Genomic DNA, 21,297 nt, shown 5'->3' on the forward strand with positions numbered 1-21,297 from the left:
CCATTCACATTTAAAGTTATGAGAATTAGATTTATATTTTCTTCTATTTGTCTCTAACCTTGGCTTTTTTCCAACTTATGATTTCCCCCTTTTCTGCTGTATAGTACTATGTTTCTTCAACTTAATCTTTTTATACTTTAGCTTAATCCATTTTATTCTTCAGTTTAATCTTTTCTTTAAAAGACGACTCTATTCCCATTGGCTCTCTTTCCTTCCTCCTCCCCCATCTCCCTTCTCATTTGTTACTCCTTTCCTTTCGGGAATTTGCTTTCCAGTTTCTATCTGATTATTTCATTCTTCTCCCTTCTTTTCCCTTTAAGACAAGTAGATTCCTTTTTCTTTCCTTCCTCTTCAACCAGTCTTTTTCATTAGTCTTTTCTAAATGTCTTTTTTAATTCCTCCTTTCATAGGCTTTCTCTCTCTTTATTATTCTTCCTCTTTTCTGTCTACTGTAGATCTTCATTCTCTGGTTCATAATCACTATAATTATCTAGTGTCTCTATGTTCTTCATGCAATAAAAACTTCTAAGGTATCAATTCTGGGCTCTTCCCTTTAGGCAGTTTCTGCCACTGCCTTGAAGAGCTATCCTAGATCTTGCCTATGGAACAGGCATTCCAGAGGGCACAGTAGAAAGAAGAGGTAGCATCTGAAACTTTGGGAAGAGACTGAGTAAAGTAGTGTTAGTCAAGGCTTGAGTTAGTACCATGGTGATGAGGTTAGAGATAATGAGTTTAATCTGGGAAAAAACAACTTTTTCCTTGGAGTTGAAACCAGGTAGAGTAGCATATACATAATAGGGTAAGCATTTTCTAGGTTTTCCGGCTGTTTTTATCAAAAAGAAAGTTTTTTTTGTTTTGTTTTGTTTTGTTTTTAATGGGAATGAAACATTTAGAAGGGGAGTGGTGGGGAGAATGAGGTTTAGATGATGATTTATGTGGGTTCAGAATCACTGGGATATGTAAGATATGACCAGGTGTGAGAAATTTCATTGATGAGTGAAAGTTGCTATTTCTCTTCCCAAAAGAGGCTAGATATAATACAGTATACAAGCACTGCATAAGTTGGAAGTTAGAAGGTCAGGAAAGGGTATGATAGATAGCCTGATCTCTAGAAAATGGATCACTGAAACAGACTTTCCATCTGAGCATCTGACCTTCTGTCTTTCAGTGACTTCCTATTATGACTATAATAAAATACAAAATCCCCATCTAGAAGTTCTCCCATAGGAAAATTATCTATGCATAAAATTTTTGTAAAAATTTAAAAAAATTAAAATAAAAAAAACTAATCAAGTGGATGAAAATTATGTGCATTAAATTTATTAAATATATAGTTACTTAGCAAGTTTAATTAATTGAATTGATGTTCAGTATTAAAGTTATAATTAACCTTTAAAGAAATTATCTGTTTAAAGAAAATGTGGCAAATAAAACCATAAGTTATTTTTAAAAAAAGTTCTCCCATAACCTGGCCCCCCCACTTACTTTTCCAGTTTTATTTCCTTTTACTCTTCTCTATTCATTATTCATGGACATTTAAAGGGGCCTGCCAGCTGTTCCCCATACATTCATGATATACCATCTCTAGCCTGTGTGTTCCCATAAATACTACAGTATGTCTGGAATAAATTCTCTCTTTGTTACATATTAGACTCCCTAGTATCTTTCAAAAAAATAACTCAAATGTGCCATACCAAATCAAACTCCCAAGAAATTATTTTTCAGACCTAGAAAAAACAATAATGAAGTTCATCTGGAAGAACAAAAGGTCAAGAATTTCAAGGGAATTAATGAAAAAAATTGCCAATGAAGGTGGCCTAGCTGTGACAGACTAAAACTATATTATAAAACAGCAATCATCAAAATCATTTGGTATTGGCTAAGAAATAGAGTAGACAATCAGTGGAATAGATTAGGATCACAAAACAAAATAATAAATAACTATAGCAATCTAGTGTTTGATAAACCAAAGACCCCAGCTTTGGGGATAAGAATTCACTATTTGACAAAAACTACTGGGAAAATTGGAAACTAGTCTGGCAGAAATTAGGCATTGACCCACACTTAACATCGTACACTAAGATAAGATTGAAATGGGTTCATGATCTAGACATAAAGAATGATATCATAAGCAAGTTAGAAGAAGACAGGATAGTTTACCTCTCAGATCTGTGGGGAAGGAAGGAATTTGTATCCAAAGAAGAACTGTAATTCATAATTGAAGACCAAATAGATAATTTTGATTATATTAAGTTAAAAAAATTTTATACAAACAAAACTAATGCAGACAAGATTAGAAGGGAAACAATAAATTGGGAAAACAGTTTTACATTCAAGGGTTCTGATAAAGTCCTCATTTCTAAAATATTTAAAGAAGTGACTCAAATTTATAAGAATTCAAGCCATTCTCCAATTGATAAATGATCAAAGGATATGAACAGAAAATTTTCAGATGAAGAAATTAAAACTACTTCTAATCATATGAGGTGCTCTAATCAGAGAAATGCAAATTAAGGCAACTCTGAGATACTACTTCATACCACTCAGATTGGCTTAGATGGCAGGAAAAGATAATCACAAATGTTGGAGGGGATGTGGGAAAACTGAGACACTGATACATTATTGGTGGGACTGTGAATGGATCTAACCATTCTGGAGAGCAATTTGGAATTATGCTCAAAAAGTGATCAAACTGTGCATACCCTGTCATACAGCAATGATATTACTGGGCTTATATCCCAAATAAATATTAAAGGGAAAGGGACCCATATGTGCAAGAATGTTTGTGGCAGCCCTCTTTGTAGTGGCCAGAAACTGGAAACTGAATGGATGCCCATCAACTGGAGAATGGCTGAATAAATTGTGGTATATGAATGCTATGGAATATTATTGTTCTATAAGAAATGACCAACAGGATGCTTTCAGAGTGACATGAGCGGGACCAGGAGATCATTGTACATGGCAACAACAATACTATATGATGATCAAGCTGATGGACATGGCTCTCTTCAACAATGAGATGATTCAAACCTGTTCCACTTGTTCAGTGGAGAGTCATCTACACCCAGAGAGAGGCCTGTGGGAACATTCTCACTCTTTTTGATTTTGTTTGCTTGCATTTTGTTTTCTTATTCATTTTCTTTTCTTTTTGATCTGATTTTTTTTGTGCAACAAGAGAATTGTATAACTATGTTTACACATATTGGAAAAAAAATTAACTCAAGAGTCAAGTCCTAAAAGTAGGAAGCTTTCCCCAATTAATCCCCCTGATCTCCCACCCAGCTAATAGCATTCTTCCCTTGAAATCACTTTGTATTGACTTATGGATAATTGTTGACTAGGTTGAGTCTCTGTAGAATGAATGAAAGCTTTTTAAAAGCAGGGACTCTTTAGAGTTGTGTTTTTGTTCCCTTAGTGCCTAGAACATAGTCTATGCTTAATAAATATGATTGAATTGAATGAACTCCTAAATATGATCTATAGTAGAAAGAACTCTAGGCTTGAAAATAGAAAATATGGATTCCAGTTTCAGAAAGCCACTTTAATTAATACTTGTTCATAGTGTATCTCTTACTAATAACTAAGAGAAATATATTATCTGTTTCTTTTTCCAACTGAAGAGAATTCTCTTCTAATTGAGTGGAAGGAGTTTTAGATGGGAAGTCTGAGGATGTCAGTTCAAATCCCAACTCTGACACTTACCATATTGACCCTCTACCACAAATCACTTTTTCTTCATCCGAGATTCCTTCCAGATCTAAATTTCTGAGCTTATGAATACTTAATTTGATTCAACCACATTAATTAAATAATGAGGTCCTGACCATAACAGAAGCAAAAAAAGAGGCTCTCTGATGACAGAGATCTTTTGACTCATTCATTCCACGATACAGGGACTGGGCTGTATAAACTCAAGGTCATTTGAAGATGGAAAGAGAAGTAATTGCTGAGAAGATCAAGGAAGGAGGGCCTCCCAGAGGAGGTGACATCTCAGAGGAACCTTGAAAGAGATGGGCTGTTTATTCCCTCTGGGTCTGGTTCCTCATCTGAAAAGCCCGAGATCATATCTAAGATTCCTTCCAGCTCTGACAGTTTGTGATTAGAGGGTGCATTTTTTTTTTTTCTGGGCAAAGAAAAATCCTGCTGAGAAGCTATTTGGCTAAACCTGAATTTCCCAGAGTGTGTCAATTCTCTCCACAAGATTACCCTCGGGGCTCAGACTTGTTTTCCTAGGAGCCCTGGGTAAAGGAGGGTGCAGATTGGGGTGCTACCTGAAAAAGCCAATGGTAATTAGTCTTTGGTTGTTTCTTGGGAATAAATAGGAAATTGAGTTTTTAAAAAAATAAACCTGTTTTTCAACCTTTCAGCCCATTCTGAAATGGAGTCTACCTTTGGAATTCGCAAATGGAGTCATGCTTTAATTGCCTGATTGATGGGTAGAGAAGGATTGAAGCAGCCATGCTTTGGTACTAACTGGCTATGGCTGTGTTACTGTGGGCACGTGGATTTTGTTTCTGGGATTTGGTTTCCTCATCTGCAAAGTGGGGGAAGGGGTGGCCTCCATGATCCCTCACAGATTTAAGGGTTCAAAGTTCCAGACTTCAAGGCTCCACCTGTGCCTTTTATGCCTACCCTGCTTAGGGCAAGTTAACAATGTATACCTTAGGGAGGAGAAAAGACTGATTATTTAATTTATCCTCTTCTCTCTGTACCCTGAGAAAAGAGATAGATTAGTAATTGTTTTAAAGACAGCATTTAAGTTTTGGTCTTGAATTTTTTAAGTGGATGATATTTAGTTCAGTAAATTAATTAAGATACCTTTATTTCAATAAACTAATAAACTTAATAAATTAAGCTCTTAATCTGTGTGTTAAGGAGTGAGGAAGGAACCCCAGGCTTAATGCAGCTCAGTCTAGTAGAAAAAAAAAAAACAAACCACCAGGAAAAGAAAAACAAAATTTTCTTTCATTATGTGGAGAAGATGGATTAGCATAAGTATTGTGAGTTTGGGGAGAACATCTCCCCAGAAAAAAGTAAACTCCAAAGAATATATACATAAACATATATTGTATTTAATTTATAGTTTAACATATGTAACATGTATTGGTCAACCTCCCATCTGGGGGAGGGGGAGGGGGGAAGGAGGGGAAAAGTTGGAACAAAAGCTTGGCAATTATCAGTGTTGTAAAATTCTCCATGCATATATCTGGTAAATAAAAAACTATAATAATATTTTTTAAAAAGAAACATATACATAAATGTATGCCCACACGCTCAGCCACATATTACCAGTTTCGTATTGCTGTGCTCTGTTATCAGGACAATAGACGTTCTTTATCCACTTGGTTTTTCTTTTATGAATGGTTGAGTACAATTCTTTTAAGTCTAATAAATCAACGAAGGGATGTGCAGATAAACATATTTGGAGGACTTCATCCACTTGTCCACTTGTCCACTATGCTGGGCTTCCTCCATGACATCGGCATATACCTTTGACAAGAATAAATCTTCCTGTTTTATGCCTGATGTCATAAGAATAATTATTCAATGTGGCCATTTTCAACAAGAAGATCAAAATCAGTTCCACAGAGCAGTAATGAACTGAACCAGCTACACCCAGCGAAAGAACTCTGGGAGATGCCTATGAACCACTACATAGAATTCCCAAGCCCTCTAATTTTCTCCGCCTGCATTTTGGATTTCCTGCACACTATTTCAAAGTCTGATTCTTTTTGTTTAGCAAAATAACTGTTTGGTCATGTATGTATATATTGTATTTAATTTATACTTTAACATATGTAACATGTATTGGTCAACCTGCCATCTGGGGGGGGGGGAGGAAAGGAGGGGAAAATTAGAACAAAAGGTTTGTCAATTGTCAATGCTGAAAAATTACCCATGCATATATCTGGTAAATAAAAACTATTAAAAAAGAATAATCATTCCAAATATTGCTTGATGTTCTAGGGAGGGAGGTGTTAAAGGAGAGAGGGAGAAAATTTTGGAACACAAGGTTTTGCAAAGATAAACGTTGAAAACTTCCTTTAAATACATTTGGAAAAATAAAGTTGCATTGAGAAAAAAAAAGAATAATCATCCAAGAAAAGTTATCAAATAAAGTTATAATTGTTATCTCTTTCAAATTATTTTATATGATTTTGATGTGTGTATTGGTGACATTACAAAATTAGACTAAAAGTAGTGAGGGAAACTGTATTATACAATTCAAAACAATCCCAACTTGACCTATTTAAATAAATTACATTGAAAAATGGAGAAATGGAAAGAAGAAATGGCATAAATACCAATTTCATGAAGAATATTTATCCCACATAAATCAATTGCCACAACAAGTTTACCAGATCTCTATCCCTCCGAAAAAGACTAATAACTGCCTCAGTAAGAAATGCTTTCTTTCCTTGCTTAGCAGAGAGATATGATAGACACAGGAAATAATGGCTTAGAATATATGTTCATTTGTGGAAGGAGAGTGAAAGATTACTAGCAGTTTTGTCTTATAAAGGAATAAGAAATCACCCCAAAAAGCTTTTTAAAAAGATTTGTGGAAGGAAAAAAAGTTTAAAGAAATCTTAGCAAGAGATCTAAGTAAAGGCATCTTAAAAAGGATTGAAGGGGGCAACTAGGGGGCGCAGTGGATAGAGCACCAGCCTTGAAGTCAGGAGGACCTGAGTTCAAATCTGATCTCTGACACTTAACACTTCCTGGCTGTGTGACCCTGGGCAAGTCACTTAACCCCAGCCTCAGGGGGGGGGGGGAAGGATTGAAGGATTAAATTGGAAGAACAACAAACAGGCAAAATAGGAAAGTTCCATAAAAATTTTTGCAAAATAATTTTTTCACCTCAGAAAGAGTATAATCCCTCCTTTTCAGACTTTACTATCCCAATCCTCAATATGATGCCTAGGAAAATTAAAATGGCCCACTCATAAAAAAGGAATTGCTACAAGAGGGTTACCATGTTAGAGGAACCATAATTGTGAAGGCTTTGAAAGATGGACTCTGAAATAAGGGAGAATGCAAAAGGGATGGAAAAGCCCCTTAATAATTTGCAATAATAAGGTCCAAACCTTATTATTTTTTAAAAGAGTCACTCATTGAATATCACTAAGTAATAATCTGCTTTTCACTTTACAAAATATCTATGAACATAATTTAGGTAAGCATCAAGGTTAAACTTCATGAAGATGTTTGAAAAAAAGGTTTGTGTAATTGTTATTCATTATAAGCATTAAGCATTATTCTATCTTCTGTACAATTGCCCAATTAACTCAGAAGTATGGAGAATCCACATTAGCACTGTTCATGTAGTTCTTTGACTATTAAAAAAAAAAAAAAAAACTACTAAGACAATTTCCTCTGGCTCCTTGCCACAAGATTAATTAGTGCTTTGTAAATATACAAAGAGAATTCAGGTGTGCACCTTTCAATGTGTCTCATAAAGTTAAATATACAGAATTAGGTCACTTCTTAGCAACATGCCTCTAAACAGAATATTGAAGAAGCCCTATCTCATTGATATATATATATATGTGTGTGTGTGTGTGTGTGTGTGTGTGTGTATAAAAACTCTGAGCCAAACTTCAAAAGAGCTGAATTCCATGTCTTATGATCAAGGAAATTAAGAGAAGAGTCTGAAACATAACTCAATGAACTCATCTGCTTATTTGGAGGCTCCTTTGAGAAATGAGTGAAGTTAGAATGGAGATGGGCTTTTTTTAACCCGTTGGTTATCAGAACTTCTGAACCTTTTTCTACTCCAGAGACCCCTCTTCAGACCCCTCTTCACTTGAAAAAATTTTATGTGACCATGAATATATAGGTATATAAAATAGGAATACAAATCAAATACTTATAATAAATCATAATTTCATAACCTCCCTCTTCAGTTATGAGGCCCCACAGAAGGTTGTAAATCACAATTTAAGAAGCTGGGGGTTACAAAAGGCCATAAAACTGTGCATGCCGTTTGATCTAGCAGAGTAGCTACTGGACTTGTATCCTAGAGAGATCTTACAGAGGGGAAAGGACCCTCATGTGCCAAAATATTTGTAACAGCTTTTTTGTAGTGGCTAGAAACTGGAAATGAAGTGGAAGCTCATCAGTGGGGGAATGGCTGAATAAGTTGTGGTATAGGAATGTTATGGAATATTTTTGTTCTGTAAGAAACGATCAGTGGGATGACTTCAGAAAGGCTGACATGAGAGACTGACATGAACTGATGTTGAGTGAAGAGAGTAGAACCAAGAGAACATTGCACACAGTGGTGAAGAAATTATGAGATTTCTGATGAATGTGATTCTTTTCAACACCAAGATAATTCAGGCCAGTTCCAAGGGTAATGAAGAGAATCATCTATACAGAGAGGATTTTGGGGACTGAGTGAAGATCACAACATAGTATTTTCACTTTTTCTGTTATTTGTTATTAGTTGCTTGCATTTTGTTTTCTTATTTTTTTTCCTTTTTTGATCTGATTTTTCTTGTGCAGCATGATAATTGTGGACATATGTATAAAAGAACTGCAAAATGTACATATTAGATTGCTTGCTGTCTAGAGGAGGTGAGGGGGGGGAGAGGGAAAGAAGGGAGAAACAAAAATCTGGAAAACTGGGTTTTGCAAGGGTGAATGTTGAAAACTGTCTATGCTTATGTCTGGAAAATAAAAAGCTTTTTTCCCCTTTTGAGGCAATTAGGGTTAAGTGACTAGCCCAAAATCACACAGCTAGAAAGTTTTAAGTATTTGAGGCCAAATTTGAACTCAGGTCTTTCTAACTTCAGGGCTGATGCTCTAAATAAAAAGCTTAAAAAAAAAAAAAAAAGCTCTAAAAAGAGTTGCAAAAAAAAAAAAAAAAGCTAGGGGTTTGATGACAGCAGGTATTTAAAAAATATTTATTTTTTCTTTTCCCCAGTTACATGTAAAACAATTTTGTAAGGTTATAACATGTACATTCTTTTTTTTTTTTTTAACATATTTCCATTTGAATCATTTTGGGAGAGAAAAATCAGAACAAAAGGAAAAATAACAAAAAATAAACAGAAGGAAAAAAAAGTGAAAATAGCATGTGTTGATCAAAACCCACAGTTCTCCAACATATTTCCTGTCCTTATGCCTAGAAAAGGATGTGAGCTGACCATATAGGGAAAGAAAGATAGGAGATAAACAAATCAGGAATTAGGTTGGTATCCATGAAATAGCAAAAGGGTTTAAAGGAAGGGCTCAAACTTATTGGATAGATGTTTTGTTGAGGATTTTTTGGTAAAGAAATGGATAAGAATTATAGAAGTCAGTCAAGAAGCATTTATTAATTGCTTATTATTAGCTAAACAATAGGCTAAGAGTAGGAAATACACATAGAAGTAAAAAAAAAAAAAAAAAAAAAAAAAAAAAACAAGGCAGAAAGAAAGCCTGAAGGAACTTCTTCCATGCTAATGTGGAGCAGGCAACACATAAAAGGAAGTTGGAAAGGGCATGTCCGTGTGTGTGTTTAAAGGTAAATGGTACAAACCATAAAAGACAATCCCATGAAGAATCAGCAGGGTTTGTTGGAGAAGATGACTTCTGGTCTTCTTCCTTAAAATGGAGCTTGTGATTAGACCTGGCCAATCAAAGAGACAATAGAGTCAGAGGATATTTTCTTTACATTTTTTTTCATTTTCAGTTCCAAATTCCCTTCCTACCTGCCCACACTCCCTACCCACTGAGAAGATAATAACTATGATTCCTGTTATACATATTGTCATGGTAAACATGCTTCCATATTAGCCATGACATCAAAAAAATCAAGAAAAATAAAGTGAAAAAATATGCTTCAATGTGAAGAAAAAGAAAAAAAAAAAAGAATCCACAGTTCTCTCTCTGGATGCGGATGGCATTTTCCATCCATAGTTTATTGGGATTGCCTTGGATCACTGAACTGCTGAGAAGAACCAAGCCTGTCACAGTTGATCATGGCACAATCCTGTTGTTGTTATGTACAGCAGGGATTCTTAACCTTATTTGTGTCATGGAGCCTGCTGGTAGTTCCTTCACAAAATCATTTTAAATTCATTAAATGAAATATATAAGATTACAAAACAAATAAACTATATGGAAATATAGTCTGTAGACAAGAAAACAAAATACATTTCAATCTAATAGTTTGTAGGACAGTGACTAATTTCAAAGGAGTGAAGAAACAGCTATCACATGAAGCATCTGTGATTTCTATTGATGATAAGTCATACCAGGGCTAAACCTGTAGCAGTTTGGTGCTAATAGTCATAATGGAAGGAAAAGTGCTAAATGTCCAGTTGAAGTTAGTGAAGACAGAAACGTAATTTCCCTCCACATTCCCTGGAATCTGTTCATGAATCAGACCCTTGGTTAAGAACTCTGAATATAGGGGCAGCTAGGTGGCGCAGTGGATAGAGCACCAGCCCTGAATTCAGGAGGACCAGAGTTCAAATCTGGTCTCAGACACTTAACACTTCCTGGCTGTGTGACCCTGGGCAAGTCAATTAACCCCAGCCTCAGGAAAAAAAAAAAAATTCTGAATATAAAGGATGAAGTAAAGTAGGAAAGAAATCATCCCCCGAAGCCTGGCCCAGATGACTTAAGTGCAGTCCTACTCTGCAAGTCCAGTATTCCAAGTACTTTGGGGACAAAGGCCAAATTCAGATAAAAATGAGAACTTGGAGGCTAGGAGTGGAAAGGTGAACAGTATTATAACCCAAAGAAAGGGTTCCTTGGCTAGATTGGGTTAGAACGAGATCAGAACTCTTTTCACTGTAATAGAGAGTAACAGCCCAGCCCAGCCAAGATGGAAATGATTCACCTTCTCAAAGACCACTGTCCTAAGATTCAGAGATGTCCAAAAGTGCAAACATCAAGGGAAGGTGAGCCAAGGATGGGTGGTCATTTGTTGGGTATGTTCGAGGAAGGAATCTCCTGGGGCTCAGACGGCATTTCCATCTCTGAGATTGTGGTCTTACAGAGTGATTTCCCTACTGAGGACAGAATATCTACAATCACTCTGAATCTGTTCCCTGAAAATATCCGCCTGGACCACTGTACCATCACACTGAGAGAGGTCTGAAAGATAATTATAGATCAAAGTCCTCCTCGTTCTCTATCTAGAGTGCAATGTATACAATAAATACTCTGTAGAAAGTCTCTCTGGGCGGTAGGAATCAGACAAGTCAATAATACAGCATTTGCAACCTCCCTACAGCCCTGTGAGGTAGAGACTACTTCAGGGTTAAGGTCATTTTTTTTTTTATGAGGAAACTAAGTCATCAGCAAGCATTTATTAAGTGCTTACGATGTTATCAGGCTGGTTACTATATGCTGAGAATCCAGCGGGCCACAGTTAGTTATACAACAAGATATGAACAGAGATCTTCCCGATCAAGTTCAATGCTCTATTCAATCCAGTCTCTTTCCTGTCCAATGTAAAGGAAGAACGACTGTCACAGCGAGGGTGTCTGGGCTCTAAGGCTTTATAAGATGCAGAGGAGAGCAGGCATGGTAATGGATGGCTCAGGCTAAAAGGAAATAGGATGCAGGAGGCGTGAGACTGACAGGTGGACGGAACCTTGGGAAGTCAGGCAGCCAGCCGATAGGCGTCTATTGAGAGTTTATTAGGCGCCGGGCACTGGGACAAGTGTTGGAAGAAACAGCCCCGTCCTACAGGATCCAGCATTCTAATGAAGGAATAGAGGAAGGAAATCTAAATGTTAGCATATGGAGCAGGAAAGGGCTTTTTTTTTTATTTAGGAGGTGGGATCCCCTAGGATCAGGGGAAGTGAACCACCTGTTGATTGCTACTGCTGTAACTCAAGCAAGCTGGATCTCTGCTGGGCACAGTCATCTGAGATGGGCAGGTGGCAGTGGAGCGTGCTGGAGGCGACCCCGTGGAGAAGGAAATGGCAGGAAAAGCCCGTGGTCAGCAAGCTTGTCCCGACTTTGGGAGAGAAGGACCAGAAAGGCCTGGAGTGCTGGGGTCAGGGGTCATGAAGAGTGGCGTGGAGCACAAGCTGAAGGAGGTTAAGAAAGCCAGAGAGCAGCGGGGAGGGGCGAGAACGCAGCAGATTGGAGAACAAACCAGTTCCAAGGCAGGAGAAAGATGAGTGTGAAGTCTGTGCAGCAGGAGCAGAGGGAAAAGGAGGCCGGAAAGGAAGGGGTCGCTCCACATGTGGAATGGGAATGACAGAACAGCAGCTTCTAACAAAGCTCTCTCTCTCTCACACACACACACACACACACACACACTCACACACACTCACACACACACACACACACACACTCTCACACACACACACACACACACTCACACACACACTCACACTCACATTCTCTCACACACTCACACTCACATTCTCACACACTCACACTCACACACTCGCGCGCACACACACTCACACACATACACACACACTCTCACACACACACACACTCACACACACACTCACATTCTCTCACACACTCACACTCACACACTCGCGCGCACACACACACACACACTCACACTCACACACACTCACACACATACACACACACTCTCACACACACACACACTCACACACACACTCACACTCACATTCTCTCACACACTCACACTCACACACTCGCGCACACACACACACACACACTCACACACACTCACATTCTCTCTCACACACACTCACATACACACACACACACACACACAGGCAGGGCAGGGGGCTGCCAGGACTTTTTTTTGTTGGCGGTGAGAGTGGATGGACTAAAGAAAGGCGTTGGAGGAATAGATCTCAGAATGAGGTTGGGTCAGGAAACCTGCGTCCAGACTGCGGCAGACCGTGATCCGGCCCTCAGTTTCCTCCTCTGTAAAACCGAGGGGATTGCCTCTCCGGCCTTTGGTAGGACCACGCTGATGGCTTCTGCGGCAAGTTAAAAACGAGGTTCTCCTTCGCTTCCGGCCTTCATCCGAAAGCTCCGGGAGTTTTTCGTTGGCCCCGCGGCAGCTGCTTTGAATTGCAAAGAACCCCGGGGCTGGGTGGTCTCTTACTTACCTGGGCCCCGGTGCCCCAGGAAGGTGGGGAGGAGCGGGCGGCCGCGTCACGCCGGCGGCTCCGGACAGAGCCTAGTGGCCATTGGGGACCAGCGAGGAGCTCAGCTGGGGGGATGGGGGGCAGATGCACAGGGCGGAGCCGGTGTGGGGATGGGAATTGAACCGGACCCACCAGGCTTTCCCAGGACGAAAATGTCAGGACTCCGAAGACGCTCCGGAGCTCCCCTGTTAAAGTGCCAAGATTCTTAATGGAAATCAATCTAGTTCTGAACTGTATCGTGTACACACGCACTCTGTTCTGACCTAATGGCTTTAGATTTTAGCCTGAGGAAACTTTAAGAATTCTTTTTTCCCATCCACCCCCTCCCTCAGGGATAAAACTGGAAAAGGAACTCGCAGGTCCACGTCTTCATTTTACAGAGGAGGGAACCGAGGCTGAGGTGATAAAAAGCTCACCCTGGAAGGGACACCTTTGAAGGGTTATGTATCCCCTTGAGTATCTACAAATTGAGGCCCGTAGTTGAAGGGAAAGAGTGTGAAACTTCTCAAGGACAGGGACTGTCTGCATGTACAAAGCACAGCGCGGTGACTGGCACACAGTGGGGCTTCATAAATGCTCTTTTTGACAACACAATTGAGGGGAGGTATTAGTTATTGGCGATGAGGGTGGTCTAAAACAATATAATTATCTACGAACATTTGTTTCCCTTTTCCAGATAACTGAATGCTCTATATTCTCATTCTATACAGAGCTGCTCCTTAGAACCACTTAGACCGCAAACGCCCTCCCCCTCTCCTAGCCAAAGTTTGTTTCCGCGGCCTCTTTTTGGAGTGATTGAGCAAAGGCAATGTCCCTTCCAAGAGGGAGTTTACCCTTGTGACAGGTGACAAAAACTGGGAGAAAGGTGGCAGGTGACCGTTAAAGTCCCTATCGGAAAACTAACGCACACAACTGCGGAGGAACCAACCCAACAAAAAGAAAAATCGTCTCTTCACAGCATTCTTGGTGGTCAAAGTGATTTTCGTTTTATTTTTTTTAAGGAAAAAATAAATTTTACCCCTGTTCAAATGATAAATTAGAACAACTTGTATTAATTTACAAATATAAAATTGCATATAGAAATAGTATTTACAAACGCTCATAAAAATCCATCGTGTAAAAGCACAAAAGGGAGCCCGAGAAATGCTAGCATCTTTGGTATTGGTTTTCAGGTAACATTTCCGAGGAAATCTTTAAAGAAATAAAACTGTACAAAGTCCCTCAGTCCCCTCTTCTTCATCCGGAAGGGGCGGCCCCAGTGTTTCAGCAGACACGTATCGCTCGGCGGCCCGGGCCGCCGGAACGGCAGGACTCCGACCCCGCTCCCAGGACGAAGTCATTCCGGGCCTTGGGGGGGGGGGTCCTCCAGACTGTCTCATTCTGGCCCCAGGAAAACCTGCAGCCACTAATCCGGAGCGTTCTCAAAGGCCTGCGCTCATCCTGTGCGAGTGGTGCTTAGGGCTGGAGGGAAGAGGAAGCAGTTCGTGCGCAGCACCTGGCTTTAATTGCACATTTCATCCCGCCCGCCGCCCGCACGGGGCCCCGCCCGCCTGGGCCGCTGCCGCCGGGGAGGAGGGCCTACACCTCGGAGCCTTCCCGCGGGTAGATGAGGCTGTTGACGCTGAAGCTGTTGTAGAACGGGCTGTTGAAGTGGCCGCCCTGGCCGCCGCCCGTGGGGAAGGGGCTGTAATAGGAGGAGGCCCGCGAGCCGAGGTTCCCCCCGCCGCCGCCGCCCAGGTGCAAAGCCTCGGGCTGGGCCTCGGACAGGGAAGTGGGGGGGAAGCCGGCGGCCGCGCTCCGCTGCGCCCCCTGGAGGCCGCGCGCGGACAGCTCGGCGGGAACGCCCGGGAGCCCCAGGTGTCTGGCTGGGGGGCTCCTCCCCGCGCTGCCGGCGCTGCCCAGGCTGCCGAAGAAGGACTTGAGGCAGGGGGTGGAGGACAGTAAAGGGCCGCTGGGGGGCGAGCCGCTCTTGGACTCCTCGGGAGGTTCCGGAGTGGAGGGGGAAGGGCCCAGGAGGGAGGGGGGGCTGTCTCCGGCTTCGGGCTTGACCACGATCCCGGGGGGCCCGCCTTCCTCGGGCTTCGGGATCCCGGCGGAGGAGCCGCCGCCGCCGCTGGGCTCCGTGCGGCGCTTCCTCTTCCGCCTGAAGTTCCCGTTGTCAAACATCTTCTCACAGTTCGGATCGAGAGTCCAGTAATTGCCTTTCCCTGCGGGAATGGGGAAGAAAAAGCAGAAAGTCAGGGCCGGGGCCCTTTCCCACGCTGCCCCCAACCCCCCCCCCCCAGGGCCGCTGGCGGCCGAGTGCCCCGAGCTCTGGACCTGCGTGCGGGAGCCGAGTCTGCCAAGTCACGTTACCGACTGCCTCAGTTTCCTCAGTTGTAAAATGGGGTTAATAACAGTCCCTCGCTTCGCGGGGTTATTATGAGCATCAAGTGATGATAACCTTTGTAAAGCGCCATAAAAGGGTTATTTCCGTCCCATCTGCGATCTCCAGATAAACCTAAGACATGATTAAAATTCCAGAACCGCGAAGAGCGCAGCCCTCCAACGGGACAGGATTCCGTCCTGTGGCCACGCTGACGCCGCTTCACCTTTGCCAGACTCGGGAAGAATCTGGGACCTGCTGCGGCTTTTGCTCCAAGCACACGTTGGCCCCTTGAACAGAGTAGGTCGTAATGTCGCCTCTATTTGTCACTTCTGGGGCCAAGTGGTTCCCATTTAGTGCGACAGGCCTAGAGCTGGAAGGGGGCTCGGACTACCGACCCCTCATTTTTACAGCCGGGGAGAACGAGGCTCATAGATGTTACTCGGCGTTTGTTTTGTCCGAGATCATCCGGATAGCTGTCACCTCGGAAAACAAGGTTTAGACCCAAATTCCATGAATATAATAAACAGCCCCTCTTTCCACTGGCACAGTAGTTTCCCTTTTGCACATAATAAGCCCGTGAGGTAAGAAAAATGTCTATTATCTGCATTTTATGATTGAGTACATTGAAGTTCAAATTTAGGTTGAAAAGTGTTCTGGCTTCAAATGCTAAGTTACTAAGTTATGATTCCTCCCCAACTCTTAATATTTGCTACTAAAATTTTATATTTCCTTCTCCTAAATTTGAGTAAATTTTATATTTCTTCTCCTTCTCCTAAATCTTGAATAGATGAAATTACAGTAAACTTAAGTTGCAAGGGATAGAAATCTATATCCTAAAGATGAAGAAAATGTATATAATCCGTACACTTAATTCTTCTCTTTTGCCGCCATCACCATAAGGAAATAACAAAAGAGCATCGTTTAGGTCAGTGGGACTATATGGATAAGAAAATATTTTCAGGGCAAAAAAGGCTTTGAAAAAGACAGGATTTTACATTCTAACTCTCTCTGAAACCTCCCATTTCCCGATGCTGTGCTTGTATTCATTCTGCAAAAATAATAGTAACAAAACTTGCCACCGAGGATATCTAGGAGCTATTCCTTAAGTACGCAGGTGCCTTTACAGCCCAATAGTGAAAACCAGATTCCTCAAGGCCATAAAATCACTGAGATAAAATCCACCGGATAATCTCAGGTGATAAATCTCTAGTGGTGCATACTAAAGAGATGGATCTGCCCACTGACTCCTAAAATCCTTGGGTATTAATAAACTTCAGGGTATCTAAACAAAGTCCTACATCTTTGGGTTGAGTCCTGGTGCCCTACCTACTGCCTCTTTCCCTCAAAATCCCATCCCTCTTGGTGATATCCCTCCTAGAACGCTCAATTCCCCTCCATTTCCTTCTCCATCTCTTAGAACACCAGGCTTCCAAGATTCCGCTTATCAACTCAAACACCACCTTTCCCCCTCTCCGCCCCACCCCTTCCATCCTTTCCGATAGGGCTAGAGTTTCCAATTCCTTCCCTATTTCTTTATCTATATTCGGAGGACGGATAGCGAAAGCTTCCACAGATTAAATCATCTAGTATCTTTTGTGGTACTAGGGTTTGTTTTTTGGTTTTTTTTTTTCCTCCCCATTTGAGATTTACTTAGTAAATTCACTGGAGTGGTTTACCATTTCCTTCTCTAGCTCACTTTACCAAAAAAAAAAAAAAAAAACCTGAAGTAAACAATACTAGCTAACTTGTTAGGGGTCAAAGTTACTAAGTTTCAGAGATCCCTTTAACATTCAGTTTTTTAAAAAGCATTCCAGAATTGCCTGGAGGAAGTCTCTCACGGAACACCCCAGCATTCTTCATCCTACTTCAACTCATCCAATTCTTTTGGGATTCAGGAATTAGAAAAGAACCCATAACAGTACACATTGTAGAATTAAGACTTGGGGAGATGCGGGGAGAAGCGGAAGGCTGGGGTAGATTTACGATCTAAACTTTTATCGAGAAAAATGCTAGGAGACAATAACTTACAGAAAGTTATTTCTCCAAGAACTCCACATCCTTTTTCTAGCTCCAAGACTGCTGCTAAAGCACCTCTTACACGGTGTGTGGTACACCCTTTCCCAGTTAGGATACAGTGGGACTCCTTTACAGAGATCATGACCAATAAGTAACGCCAGATGTACACACTGATCCTTCTTTCAGTGAATTCCTTACACAAATCACTATGCAGTTGTTGATTCTTTCTCCTCCCTAGAACCTGCTGCGTCCTACTCCGGCTGCCCGAACTCTCCTTCCAACGTCTCCAGCTCTTTTTCATTTCTAGATCCACATTCTGCCTCCCGAGTCTGACATAAGCCCCTGTACCCAGTCATGTTGTTCCAACTCCGCAATCCTCCCCACTCCCATTTTTCTCCCCAGTTAATAAAAAAAGACGCCTCGTTGTTTTTTCCTCTCCCACTTTATGGAAAGACCATTGGGTCCTTGCCCTTTAACCTCTTTTTACTGGGTGTTTGGACCCCCTTTTTCTCTCCTTGTTGAGGAGGAGCAGTTCCTTTTCCTGCTCCTTCACTGGTCTGACTTCCCTTCTCACCTGCCTGGAAGTCGAGCAAAGCTTCTCTCATTTTTTTTATTTTTTAAGTGGGAGGGAGCCCCTTCTTTCTTCTCACTTGCCTGTAGTCAAAGCTTGCTTTCTCACTCTACCTTCCTGTACATTTTTCGGGGGGCCGGGGGAGATCTCCTTGTTCTTCCGTATCGGAGTTGAAGGGGGCGCTTCCTCTTTGGGGTGTCCCTGGTCGTTTCTGCTCCTCATCCCACTCTCCACCCAAGACGGCCCTGCTTCTTTTTCTTTTTTCCCCTCTTTCTCGTCCCTTACCCCACTATACTGCTTTCTTCAAGTTCCTTTCTGTGGGAACGTCCCCACCCGGAGCCTGACGGACGGTTAGTAAGCTAACGAGTTTCCCAGCCTTCACTCCTCAGCTCCCCAGCCCCTCCGCCTTCCGGCCCAGAGTGGAGGACGGTTAAACTTCGTGCGTGGGTGGCCCGGCGCCCACACGGCTCAGGACCCCGACAGCCTCGGTGTTAGGGGCGTCAGGCACTGGTGCCCCCCTATTCCGGTGCGAGGAGCCTTCGCCCCTTCCCCCAGCCCTCCAAACTGCCGGGTGGATGGGAGTCCCCGGTCCCCGCGAGTGGGGCTCCCGGCCTCCCCGCAAGGTGCTCCAGCCCGGCGCCACGCCCCCTCCGCTCCAAGCGCCCTCAAGCTCCGGGTAGCTTCCCAGGTGTCCGACTTGCGGCCCGCCCGCGCCTGGGATGCGGCGTCTGAGCTCCCCGCGCCCCACTTCCACGCATCCTCTCCCCACCGTCCCCGCACGTCCCCCCCCGCGCTCTCCCCGCTCCCTCCAAAGCCTCCCCCGCCCGTTCTGCCCCCGGTGCGGGGTTCTACGGGCCCCCTCCCCCCGCCCTGTGCGGGGGCTCAGGGCCGCTGACTCACCGGGGTCGTCCTCGTCGCGGGGCACCTTCTTGAAGCAGTCGTTCAGGGAGAGGTTGTGGCGGATGGAGTTCTGCCAGCCCGCCTTGCTGCGCTTGTAAAACGGGAAGCTCTCCGCCACGAACTGGTAGATGTGGCTGAGCGTCAGCTTGCGCTCGGGCGCGTTCTGGATGGCCATGGCAATGAGCGCCGAGTACGAGTAGGGCGGCCGCATGATCTTGAGCAGATCCTCCTGGCTGGCCAGCGACAGCCAGCCCAGCTCGGCGGCGCCTCCCGAGGGGGAGCCGGGGCCCGGCCCGGGGCCGGACGGGGGCGGCGGGGCGGACGCGGGGGCGAAGGGGCGCGGGGGCGGCGGGCAGCCGAAGGGCCCGGCGGGCGGCGTGGGCGGCTGCAGGAAGGGGCCGCCGGAGCCCCCCGAGGGCGGCGGGGGCGGGGGCGCCGGCGGCCCGGGGCTCAGGTAAGCGGCGGCGGCGGCCGCGGCGGCGGCGGCGGCGGCCGAGGACCCCCCGACCCCCGCCGCCCCGTTGAGCCACAGGTAGGGGTTGGCGGCGGCGGGCGGCGGCGGCGCGTAGTCGGGCAGAGCGTAGGGAGCCCGGGGGGACTGCGCGGCGCCGGAGGAGGCGGTGGCCGCCTGCGGGTACACGCCGAAGTTGTCGCCGCAGTAGAGGGCCATGTCCGCGGCCAGGGGGGAGCGGGGCTGGCCTCGCCGCTCGGCAGAGAGCATCCCTCCTCGGCCACCTGCGGGGACTGCGGTCTTCCGAGCGGCCGGCCGCCCTCAGCCTCCTTATAGGGGAGGCCCCGGTGCGCCCGGGAGAGCTGGGGGCGGGGCCTCGGGAGCCCCACCAGACCCCGCCCCGCCCCGCCCCGCCAGTGCCGCGGGGCGGCGGGAGGCCGCGAGCTTTCTCCTGCATCCCCTCTGTGATCTCGGAGCGCGAGAGGCGGCCAGAGAGCTCCCGGCTCCGCTCCCCTCTTTCCCGGGGCGCTCCGGCCCCGCGTGAAAAAGGGACCGGGAGAGAGATCGCATCCCACCGGCCCTCCAGTCGCTTCCCTTCGGTGGCCACGGTCGTCTCGGCATTTAATCCGCTCTGCTCCTCGGGATCCCGACCCCTCCCGGTCTGGGAGCGCCCTCTGCTAATACGTCTCCCTGCCGTTGGGTATTGATAGAATGATTAATAATCTTCTTCTGAACATGTTACTAATGTGTGCGTGAGGCCCCTTTTAATGTCTCCTTCTCGCACTTTTATTCCGCCCCTTTTCGTTTAAGTAAGAGAGAAGAAAAGAACGATAAGGAAGGAAGGAAAAATCCTTTTAGTCTTTTGAACAAGGATGGTAGCTGTGGCACTTATTTCAAATTCCCGTAGGATGAACCCTTGAAAAACCAGCGGTTAATTTCACTGTGCAAACGGCACTGATTTTCCCCTCCGCTCCCAAGAGAATCAGATTAAACCCCTTATTGCACTTTGCATCTTCTGGAACGGTGGGAGAAATATCGTCTGAGAAACTAATGCCCAGAAGGGAAGGAGACCTTATTAAAATGCCCCACGACCCTGGCACGGACTGCATCATCTACTGAGAACATTGCTCTTTAAAAAGCGAGCACAATTAACACGATCTTTTCAAACTTGTACCTTTCTAAACCCAAACGATACGGTGCATTTCCCACGTTTTCATTTGGAGAGAAGCAAAATTCTGTTCTTTCCCCATTTTTAAGTTTGCAAAGAAACAAACCGGACTGTTCAGTGAATTCTGAAAAACTCTTCCTGCTTTGTCATTCCAGATATTTCAATATTCCAAAAATACTTAATGGTAAAATTGTCCTCACTTGTGTGCGTGTGCAAGTACGTGTGCAAGCTTTGGAAATTAGGACCTGCACTTGCACGTGTGCAAGCTTTGGAAATTAGGACCTGCACTTGCACGTGTGCAAGCTTTGGAAATTAGGACCTGCACTTGCACGTGTGCAAACTTTGGAAATTAGGACCTGCACTTGCACGTGTGCAAATTTTGGAAATTAGGACCTGCACTTGCACGTGGGCAAGCTTTGGAAATTAGGACCTGCACTTGCACGTGTGCAAACTTTGGAAATTAGGACCTGCAATTGCACGTGTGCAAACTTTGGAAATTAGGACCTGCAATTGCACGTGTGCAAACTTTGGAAGTTAGGACCTGCAATTGCACGTGTGCAAACTTTGGAAGTTAGGACCTGCAATTGCACGTGTGCAAACTTTGGAAGTTAGGACTTGCATCAAAGTATTTAACCTCTTGAAATCCAAAATCGTGAAAAAATGGCTAATTGCCTAATTTAGATTTTACTAACAGAAATGAAAAGCACACCTTTATGATCGTTTTCTGGAAAA

At 44.0% G+C, this 21,297-nt stretch overlaps 1 protein-coding gene across 1 annotated transcript; it reads right to left on the reverse strand.

The window, feature by feature from the left end:
* Nucleotides 1-14,054: 14,054 nt before the first annotated feature.
* FOXI3 (forkhead box I3) lies at nt 14,055-19,713 on the reverse strand. Its single transcript, XM_074285687.1, has 2 exons — nt 18,947-19,713; nt 14,055-15,298 (listed from the first exon to the last, which is right to left on the reverse strand). Exons 1-2 carry the CDS (start codon nt 19,665-19,667, stop codon nt 14,670-14,672), a joined length of 1,350 nt encoding a protein of 449 aa, XP_074141788.1. The 5' UTR covers nt 19,668-19,713; the 3' UTR covers nt 14,055-14,669.
* Between the last annotated feature and the right edge of the window lie 1,584 nt (nt 19,714-21,297).

The sequence above is a fragment of the Sminthopsis crassicaudata genome, chromosome 2 (assembly GCF_048593235.1).
Source record: "Sminthopsis crassicaudata isolate SCR6 chromosome 2, ASM4859323v1, whole genome shotgun sequence".
NCBI classification, from domain to species: Eukaryota; Metazoa; Chordata; class Mammalia; order Dasyuromorphia; family Dasyuridae; genus Sminthopsis; species Sminthopsis crassicaudata.